This window comes from Protopterus annectens, chromosome 8.part0 (genome assembly GCF_019279795.1).
Source record: "Protopterus annectens isolate FY-2018-M chromosome 8.part0, PAN1.0, whole genome shotgun sequence".
Classification (NCBI taxonomy): Eukaryota; Metazoa; Chordata; order Ceratodontiformes; family Protopteridae; genus Protopterus; species Protopterus annectens.
In genome coordinates this window covers 334,934,630-334,945,416 of record NC_056741.1, presented here as the reverse complement: position 1 = coordinate 334,945,416, position 10,787 = coordinate 334,934,630, and the positions used below count along the sequence as shown (strand labels likewise).

Sequence of the window (10,787 nt, the reverse complement as noted above, 5' to 3'; positions counted from 1 at the left end):
TTTTGTTATATTGACAATATCTTTTTTCTTTGGAAGGGAAATAAGGAACAGCTTGTTTTTTTCATACATACACTGTCAATGAGTATTGGTTTCCTGAAATTTGTACTGTCAGGTTGTGGATACAGTTTCCTTTTCGCGTGTGCAACTGGTAATTGACTCTGATTCTGTTAAAGACATGATGGCGTGTAATGTTTTTAGGAAAAACACCTTTAGGAATAAGTATTTAGATTTTTCTAGTTTGCACCCCGTTTATATCCAGAAGAATATTGTTCGTTGACAATTTATTAGACTGTCTAGATTGATTTCTTTTGATGCTGTATTTCACATTGAAGCAGACTTTCTTTAACAAGTGCTTGTGCATAAGAACTACCTTCTCAATTTGCTTGATGCTATTTTTGCTGAAGTAGCATGGGTTCGGCATGTCAAGTTCCAACCCATTCTTCTGTATAGCTTTCAAAAAAAGAACACTGGTACCCAGTCAGCGGATAAACAGCTTAGTTTTCCGCTTCCTATTTGTAGAGATTTGCAGAGTATTAGAGAGGTTATCACTAACAACTGGGACATGATTGCTAGTGACATGCAACTCTATAATATTAAGGTCTACTTCAGAACAGCGAAAACGCAAACTCTCGAATGCTCACATGAGCGAATAATCAAACTTGAAAGTGGTATTTTTGGGATCACAGTACATTGAAGATCAGAATATTTGCCCTTTCCTCACTGTAGTGCAATCTTGTCATAGGAATATATATTTAGTGGGGGTGTGGGGGGCACAGCCCCCCACAATACCAATTTCGAGTTTCTGATTATTCACTCCTGAGCATTTTAAGTTTGCGTTTTCATTATTCTGACATAGACCCGAATATATTAGGCAATGCACCTAGTTTCTGTGTGAAACGGTCTCAAACTTTGAGCATTTCTTTGAGAATAAAAATTAACTGTTCTTATTGGGCAGTCCAGTAAATGCAGCTATCCCTTTGGGTATGTTTAACTGTGACCATTGTGTGATTTGTGATTTTATTTACAGGGGCCGCAGCTACTTCTTTACACATTGCAGATGTCTAGCTGTTTTTAAAAAGTTCTATAATTGTCATTCCACTTTTGTTTATGTTGGCTTCTGTGATGCCTATAAAGCATTCTACATAGGCAGAACTTGCAGGAGACTGTCAGACCGGGTGAAGGAATATTTTGCTGTATTGCATTCTGGAGATGTGCACACTGCTTTGGGAAAACTTGGTTTGGAATGCCCTGCCTTCTCCAAATTCTGTTTTTTTGTGTTGGAGGAAGTGGACAATTTCTTTGGTGATTGTGATGCTTATTTATAATTTGGAGAATTAAAATGCCATTCTTCTTTGAATGCAGAAGCAAGTGTCTCTTAAAAGATTTGTACATCTACCCATCACACAATTCTTTTGCAGTATCACTCCCAAAACTGCACATGCCAAGTACTTTGCTAGTATTGCAGTGTCTTCAGGCTTCTGGAAACTTTTTTTTTTAAATCTCTCCTGAGATTGATTTTATTTTCATTTAAAGTATGTAGCATGTAGATTAAAAGCTTTCCATATTTATTTTCTTTTCCCAGTTCATTATGTAAAACCTGTAGGTAGTACAGATATAGTTTGTTGCATATTACTGGCATATGTAGTATGTACTGTATCTTAGGAAAGCTGCTTGGTTAACTGTAGCTTAGAAAGAACATTGCTGACCATTTCTTCACTTTCGGTTTTACAGATATTGTTAAGAATGTATTGAAAGAATACAAAAGCATTTATGCCGAGATCCTCAATCGCGTAAGCCAAATTTTGAAGCAGGTGAGTTTACACATTGTTAGGTATCTAGAGAAGCAGTCCTACTGTTCACTTTCACCAGTAGTCAGGTGCATGTGAATGTATACCATGTGTATTTTAGCTTTGTATTTATAATCTGCTGCTGTTTCAGTTCTGTTGACTTTTCGTGTTGCTGTTAACGTTTTCTTTATTACAAGAGCCATCTTGAAGGACTCTCCTTGGTGGGTCCTAGGCTGTGTAATCCCTTTTCCATCAGTCAAGAGTTTGTCATAATTTTTTTCAGGATTTCCCATGCCTGTGAGCTTCATAGTTTGGATCTAGAGCCTTGCTTTTTTTTCAAATTGTCTGCGTCTGTGGCCATTTTTGTTTATTAGTAGAAAATATATTTTATTACTGCTGCTAGGAATGTTTACCATAAACTGGAGGAAGGAGCGTATCCGTGGGCCCATAAGGAAGGTTTCGGTCTCCAGTCAAATCATAAGCGTTTTTTTCTGCACTTCATAATGATCTCTTTGGAATGTTTTTGATCCTTTATTCCCAGAAGTAGGTGTTTCAATGACCTCCTAGGCTTCACAGAAAAGGAGATCATCCCTGATTAGTATCTATTTATAGTGAAGTCAAGGCATGGGAGATGTGGACTCCCAGTTTCCACACGGGGGCGGGGGGGTGAAATCCACGGCATGTTTGCATTACCCCAGCATGATTGGTTTAATCTCTCTAGTACCCACCCTCTTTGTAGGGATTGGCCATTGTAGTATCTCCAGGTTTGGCACTTTGAGCTGGGCAAGATTTCATGTCTTAGGCTTCCCCCTCAGTCCACCTGGACTGGTCAGCTTTGTTTGAGAAGGAGTTATAATGTGAGCCTGATCTAGGGCCAACAGCTCAGTTGTTTGAGACTGGGTGTTAAACTCTTGATGGGAACTAGACTTAATAGGTCTGGGAATTTACCTGTAGGGACTCCAGCCAGATGCCCCTGTGAGAGGTCTGCTGCAGACTTATCCTCATCAAGTAGTGCCCTTTGGACATGCAGCAGAATGAGAGTCCTTATCAACCAAGTGTGTCTTGCATATGTTGATCATTTAGTCACCACCAGATTTGGGCAAGCCATAATGTGAACTGGGTCCTAGCAGCTTGAGGAGAGTGCAGGATCCCTTCCTTCCCAGAAAGGATCTCTTAAGAGCTTAGAAGGTGAAACCTACATCTTTGATAGGAAACATGGCCTTGAAATCATTGCAGACCTGAAGATGGTGCCTTCTTGCTGGAGAAGTGGTCATTTTTGAGATATTATTTCCTTTTTCTCTGATGGACTTGTGGGGAAGACTCACTTGAGCTTCCTAGTCATCCATCCCTTGGTGATTAGATCTGCTATATATTATTTTTGAAAGTCTGGAGACAGTATTACTCCAGAAAGCTGCCTCAGATGGTATTCAAAAGAATGTAGTAGTACATTAGCTAATCATCTGCAGGTAGACTTCCGGTTGACTTCATCTGGGATGTTGGTCTTTGATTGTAAAAACCTTATTCCTTAGTTGCTGATCCAGCAGACAGAGTGGCTGTAAAAGTGGTTGGGGTAGGTTGGGAAAAGAAGATTTGCTGTTCTCATACCTTTTGACTTAAGTCTATAAACTGCAGCATCCATTCTTTTCTTTGCTTGTTGGGTCAAGGTGGAAGACCTTGGCACCATCTCACGAGTTTGAGTGTATGGTAAGATGCTTCCTTTCCCAGTTCCTGGCAGGTTCCCATCAATAATGCCTTCTGAATAGAACAACAGACAGCTGCAGTGTACCTGAGCTTTTCTTAGTTCATCCAAGATGGGGACTAATGTGAGTATCTTCTGGAAGACCACTTTGAGCCAGGGGGCACTGTTGTGGGTTCCTGCACAGTGCCTTCCTGAATAGAGTGCAGCCTTTCTCTACCTTACTGAGTCATCTTCCTTTACATGTTTCCAGCCCTCTAGGCAGAAGAGGATGAAATTGCGTCTGGCCAGGTGACCCAGATGTTCTTCATCTCACATTGCTGCAGTCCTTACACTTGGGTAGTCCGCTGTCCTCGGTCGGCCCGAATATCAAAGTATAAGGCTGACGTCGGTCAAGGCGCATTAGACTGACATCAGGACGTCAGGGTACAAATGCGCATGACCGACGTCATATCCTCAGTCTTTTTTGCCGCATGGTCCGATGCAGAAGCAGCGTTGCAAGTGCCGTTCGGTGTTCTGAAATTTTTCGAATTCGGAGTTTCAGACCGAGTCAAAGTTGGCTAAGTACCCGCTGGGGAATATTTTGTTTTTCTTGCCTCAGTGGTTTACCGGATGTCAGAAAAGTGAATAACTGTATTTCTTGTGGGAAACGGATACCGCATAGAGATTATCATACTTTGTGTATTCCTTGTTTGGGGCCTGAGCACGACGTTGTTGGGTGTCGCTTTTGTGCTAGGTTCAATAAGCGCACTATTGCCGAAGGTTAGATTGTGCCAGGTTAGTCTTCGAAGCGGTGCAATTATAATATGCCGCCGGATGCTCCGACGCCTGCTTCTTCAAGAAGCGAAAGACAAAGCAGCTAAGCCCAGGCAGGAAGAGTCGCCGCACGGACGCCGGTTCTTTGAGGTGTCGGTGGAACCGGGGTTCCGCCGAGGTTTCTCTGGAGTCCCAGGGGAGACTTTGTTATTGCAGGATGTGGCCTCTCAGGAGGCAGGTCAGGCTGAAGGGGCTTCTCAGGTTACTGTACTCCCCTCCCTTCCTAGGGTGGTTAGGCCTTCTCCTTCTGTTTCCAAGGCTTCTCCCAGAGGCAGGCCAGGTTTAGCTTCTGTTGGTGTCACTCCTAGTTCATCAGGATCTGTGCCCAAGAAGCACATGCTCAAAATGGCAGAAGATTTAATTACTTTAATTAGAGGTTCTTTGCCCCCTCCTGATAAGAGGCCTAGGGTGGAACCAGAGTTGGGGAGTTTTGAGCAGGCTTCGGATGTTTCAGAGTCTTCGGCTGAAGACTTGCAGGAGTGTTCTCCTTATTCTGATTCTGATGTGGATGATTCTACTACTCCTGCTTCTCCTCCAGAGGATTTTTCTTTTTCAGAGACTCTTCATTCCATGAGGGAACATTTTAAGTGGGAAGGTCAGGACTTCTCTGATTCCAGGAAAAGGCTTAGGGAATTTTTGTTTTTACCCCAGCATAGGCCTTTGGCTATACCTCCTGTTCTGGATGTTGTGGAAGATGTGTTTGCAGAGGCTTCTCTTAATCCTGATTCTTTGCCTCCTGCTCCTGTTAAACCGGATAGGTATTACAGGGTGCCTGAAGCTCATAAATATCTTTTAAGAGTCCTAGGGCGGACCCAGAAACTGTTAGTCAAGGGCCTAAGGGTGTCAAGGCTTCTGTTGTAAAACATCCGGTTCCTCCAGATAAAGAGGCCAGGGCTTTGGATAGATGGGGAAAGAAAGTCTATACTTCTTCCACCTTAGCTATGAGGGCTTTGAATTGCCAGTTTCACATGTTGAAATACCAAAACTATCTACTTTCTCAATTGAAGTCTAAGGTAGATGCTCTGGCGGAAGGTATTGAGTGTAAGGAATTACAGGATTTGGTACATGTTTCTGAACAGGTGGGTAAGCATTCTTTGCAATGTGGTTTTGATGCTGTACAGGCCTCGTCTAGGGTGGCTGCCACTGGGTCAGTTCTTCGCAGGCACGCCTGGCTGAGGGATCAGAATTTATCTGACCATGTTAAGACAAGGATTTTAGATGCTCCTTTACAGTCTGATGTGTTGTTTGGGTCACCTGTGGAGGCAGTCTTAAAGAAAATGGAAGACAAGGCTAAGTCTATGCAGACTAAGATTTTTTGCAGGTCCAGCCTCCGAAGTTTAGTAGGAATTGGCCTACCAAGGGGTGGACGTATCCTTCTTATGATTCCCAGTCTAGGGGTAGATCTAGACGTGGTAGGGGCAGAGCACAGGGCTCTTTCAGGCCTAGAACAGGGAGTTCACCTGCACAGTCTTCGGGTGAGGGCAGGGGTCAGTCCTTTCGTAAACAGGCCCAATGACCTACCTTTTCAGCTGCCAGAGCCTTCTCGTCTGGCAGCACCTTTGGGAGGAAGGTTGGCACTTTTCAAGGAAAATTGGAGTTTAATCACCCAAGACAGATGGGTATTGGATATCATACACAAAGGTTACAAGTTTTATTTCCATACCTTGCCTCCTTTCAAAGGCATGCCAGACGTTCCTCCTCAACAAAGAATAGAGGCTCACAAACAAATTTCTCTGCTACTTCAAATAGGGGCCATACAGCCGGTCCCTCTGCCAGAAGTGGGCCTAGGATTTTATTCTCGCCTGTTCCTAGTACCAAAGAAGGGGAACACGTGGAGACCAATTTTGGATTTATCTATCCTCAACACTTATCTGGACATTCCCAAGTTCAAAATGTTGACGTTACAACAGCTTTTACCTCTGCTGGGCAAAGATCACTGGATGGTGACTCTGGATCTCAAGGAAGCTTACCTTCATGTTCCTATCAGGCCCAGTTGCAGGAAGTATCTGCTTCGGGCTGGGACTTCACATTATCAGTTCTCTGCATTGCCCTTTGGCTTATCTACTGCCCAGAGTGTTCACGAAAGTTCTGGCTCCAGTGATAGCTTTCTTCAGGCTAAAAGGAATACAGATTTATCCTTATTTGGACGATTGCCTGATTCTGGCTCAAGGAAGGGACTAACTTCTTCATCATTTGCAATATGTGATAGCAGTGCTAAGATGCCTGGGGTATTCTGTGAACGAAATAAAGTCCAGTCTAGTACACTCTCAGGACATGTGCTTTCTGGGTGTGAGACTGAATACAGCATCCCAGATGGCCTTTTTGACCCCGGACAAACAAAAGAATCTTTCCCTTTACTTCCATCAATTGTCTCATCAGTCCAGGCTGACTGCAAAGACAGTCCTTCAAGCCTTGGGGTTCATGGCATCTTGTATTCTGGTGCTTCCCAATGCCAAACTGCATATGAGGAAGCTACAATGGTATCTCAAAAATGTATGGACACAGCACTGCCAGGATATTTTTGCCCCTAGATTTGTAACTACTTGGTTTATACTATATCTGGGAGCTATGTGATCCAAGAAGTCACCTATTTTGTTTTACTTTTATACTTCTAACTTCTTTAATTTTTGAATGTTTACTTTTTTAGATTAACTGATGGCAAATAGTTTAGTTCTGTTATTATAGTCTTTGTAATTCTTAAAATTGTTTGATCGTTCTGAAAATTTTTTTAATAAGGTTTTATCTAATTTTATCTGTAACACTGCCTTGCTTTTACAAGTAGCGCTAGTTAATTTCCCACTTGTGCGGTAGTGATGTCATGATGTATACGCCTATTTTAATTAGTATTTACTGCTGGGCGCTTAACGTTTTATTGTATTAACGTTTTCTGAAGAAGCTGCTTGCATTGAATAGCAGCGAAAACGCTTTTATTTTACAAATAAAGTTGCGTTCAAGTGTTCCTGATTTTGCTTGGGACTTTTGGTGTTATTTCGAACTGCCTTTTTTCTGGTTTGTTTTACTTGATTTATCATGGAAGACTGCTTTTTTGTTGGCCATTACCTCTGCAAGAAGGGTTTCTGAATTACAGGCCCTTATGGCAGTTGAGCCTTTCTTAATTTTCCATAAGGATAGGGTATCTTTGCGTACTAATCCTTCCTTTATGCCTAAAGTGGTTTCTAGTGTGGCTTTAAACCAAACTATTCATTTGCCTACTTTTTATGCAAATCCCCAAAATAAAGGGGAAAAGATTTTGCACACTTTAGATGTACACAGGCAGTTGCGATATTATTTGAGCAGAACTAAAGGGTTCAGGCAGTCTCAGCAGTTATTTGTTTCTTTTGCTTTGAGTTCTCAGGGCAAGCCTATGTCAAAACAAACTATTTCTAAGTGGATTGGGTTTTGCATTGCTTTCTGTTATTCCCATCATGGTAAGGAGATTCCAGCTGGGATTAGGCCTCATTCCACTAGGGCTACTGCCACTTCGACAGCTTTTTTAAGGTGGGTGGCAACTAAGGATATTTTGGAGGCAGCTACTTGGAGTTCAGTGCATACTTTCTCTAAGCATTATCACCTTCCACTTTACTCTAAATCTAGGGCTGGTTTTGCCACTGCTATTTTACAGGGCATTTTGGCAGCTCCTGCTGCTTTATAGTTTTGCCATCCTCCCTTACCTCTGCTTTGGGATTCTACCCAAGTGTAAGGACTGCAGCAATGTGAGATGAAGAACATAGTACAGTTTTGTACCTACCATAAATGTAGATGTTCGAAGATCCACATTGCTGCAGTCCAATTTACCCTCCCTCCTTCCCCTCTGTAGTTAGAGGCGGTTGTGTGGGTTGGGTTGTAAATATTGTATTTATTGTATATATTGTACATATTATTAGTGCAAGGGTGGTGGGTTGGTTGTTTGCTGTCTTTAGGTTTTGACCTTTCTTTTGGGATCTTCTGACATCTGGGGCAAGAAAAGACTGAGGATATGACGTCGGTCATGCGCATTTGTACCCTGACGTCCTGATGTCAGTCTAATGCGCCTTGACCGACGTCAGCCTTATACTTTGATATTCGGGCCGACCGAGGACAGTGGACTACCCAAGTGTAAGGACTGCAGCAATGTGGATCTTCGAACATCTACATTTATGGTAGGTACAAAACTGTACTTTTCATGTTCCTCTTCTGTTGACAGCTCCTCTTCCATGGCCCCTATTTCTTTCAGGGCTTAGCAGCCTGTCAGTAGAGGGTAACCCAGCTGCTTGCCCTTGCAAGGGAGGACTTAATGAGCAAGTTGGGGTTTAGGCGGTCATCATCCCGGTTTCCCCTGTGTTAACAAGGGTCACCTCTCCTCTTTCCTGTACTGTTCTTTTCACTTTGCCTTTTTTGGTGGAAAGAGTGAAGAGCAAGACAATCTCAATTCCTTTGAGGTGGGAAAACTGCATTCTCTGGCAGGGTCCCTTTTATCTTCCTGTCTGAAATTTGTCTTCTGCTGCCCCCCCCCCCCCCCATATTTCCCTTTCCTGTAGTTTCCCTGTTTGAAATTCTACCAGGCTGGTGGGTGCATGGAGGGGACACAACATTTTGTAATGTCTCTCAAGATACTTCTCAAATCTCCTTTCTCTTGCACTATTTATGGATCAGAGGGCTCACCCCCTCCTGTTTGTTTGTGTCTTTGGCTTTTTCCCGGTTAGGGGTCGCCATAGCGGAACTCTGGTCCGCTAATGATTGGCAGAAGATTTTTACGTGCCGAGTTGCCAGCCCTGACGCACAACCTTCAACGAAGGTACGCCCATCCACGCATGTCTCCACACAAGACGGACGCTCTAGCTGAGAATCGAACAGGACAATGTCTTACTGTGAGGCAACAACGCTACCGCAGCATCACCACCGCAGTCCTTTTAAACCCCTTAAAAGACGTTCTTCCTGTTCCTCATCGAGGTCGCTCCCTTCTCCTTCTGGAGATCGTAGGGAGTCGACTCATAAGAAGGTGAAATTGATTGCTACTTTGCTGCCAGCTGTGACCCTGTCGGCTCCAGGCTCGGCACTGCCCCAAATGATTCTGGTTCCAGCCATGTCTTCCTTATCGACACCGGCATCAGAGTTCCCGGTGCAGACAACTACTGTTCCGACAGTTCCGTCGCAGCCCTTACCAGCACCGTCCATGCAGGTACAATCCCCTTCAGCTCAGAGTATGACGTTTCTGTCCTCCACGGCGCAGACATTTTCAACACTGACTTGTTCTTCGGTGCAGTCCTTCTTGGCACCGCCCTTATTACCTATGCAGACACTTTCTTCTATGGTACCATACCCATTGGGGCAGACTTTTGCCTTTACGGTGCAAACATCTTCAACTTCTATGGCGCTGACGTTGGCATAGACTACTTCCACACCGTTTTCTTCGGTGCAGACGTCCTCTGTTCCGGGGTCTGCACCTCTCTAAATAGCAAGGACCAAGTATTCTCCTTCCTTGGATCTATTCGCTAGTTGTCAATATAATCCTTTTCTGGAAAGGCCAGAATCACCATCTGCTTTCTCTAGGAGGTCAACCAGTAGCATCTCTGAGCAAGATTTGTTGCAGCTTGTTGACCAGTTGCTTGTGGCCAGAGGTCTCTCACTTGTCGAAGTCCACATTCCCTCCTTCAGGTGAACGTATATCTCCTCAAACTCCAACGCACATTCCTCCTTCGACTTCTACCCAGGTTTCGAAGCCTATTACTCCGACAGCGGCTTCCCTTCCTCTGACTCCAGTAGTGGATCTCACTTTGGAATCGGAGTCGTCCTTGTGGCCCTCTGTGCACTGGGCATTGGGCTCTTTTCAGGTCAGTGGCTGTGCCATAGGGGAGGACATTCTTGGTTCCATGCCGATTTTTATTTTTTTTTTTATGGCACCCTCCAGGAATCCTCCCTCTCTCACGGCTCACAGTCCTCTTGAGACTCCTGGTCTGGGGGTCAACTTTTCGGGCGGCATGTGACCCTGGTTCCGAGTTTGTCGTGCTCTGTTCCGGGCTCCTATTCCTCCTTGGTGGGGGGCAGACTTCCAGGCCATGGAGAGGGCGCTTGCCTCTGCTGGCAAACCCCACGTCTGAGTCCTCTCCCCCCCTCTGTGCTGCAGCTGTCACAAGCCACAACCACCAGACACCGTGCAGTCTTCCCCAGAACCTCTCTCTGAGGATGTACCCCGCAAAGCTTTGTGCAAGAGGAAGCACATGGACTCCACTGAGGAGTCGTCTACTGAAAATATGGATTTTGATGACTGGGAAGGGTCCTTAAGGTCACCCTCTGATGAGGTGTCCTTTGACATCCTCGAGATCCTTAGAGAGAGGGGTGACTGGAAGTCCTCTAATCCTTCCTCTGCGGTATCCGTATTCCTGCAGGCTTTTCTTGCCCGGCCCCCTACCTCCTGGATCACCCCGCCGGTCGATTAGCTCGTTCAGCTTATCATCCAGCGCTCATGGAAGGCTCCTGACACCCTGGAAACGATACCAAGGAGATCGGAT

The 10,787-nt window shown here is 44.5% G+C and overlaps 2 protein-coding genes across 7 annotated transcripts in view; one reads left to right on the top strand and one right to left on the bottom strand.

The window, feature by feature from the left end:
* LRRC71 (leucine rich repeat containing 71) overlaps positions 1 to 10,787 on the bottom strand; it is a 2,015,367-nt gene that overhangs the window by 1,366,243 nt on the left and 638,337 nt on the right. The window lies entirely within an intron of this gene.
* Positions 1 to 10,787, top strand: part of LOC122808792 (non-structural maintenance of chromosomes element 3 homolog) — a 131,979-nt gene that overhangs the window by 103,095 nt on the left and 18,097 nt on the right. For all 4 annotated transcript variants that reach the window (XM_044079836.1, XM_044079835.1, XM_044079838.1 and 1 more), the window contains exon 5: positions 1,732 to 1,811. In XM_044079836.1, coding sequence (XP_043935771.1) covers positions 1,732 to 1,811 — 80 coding nt within the window. The remainder of the gene's footprint in view (positions 1 to 1,731; positions 1,812 to 10,787) is intronic.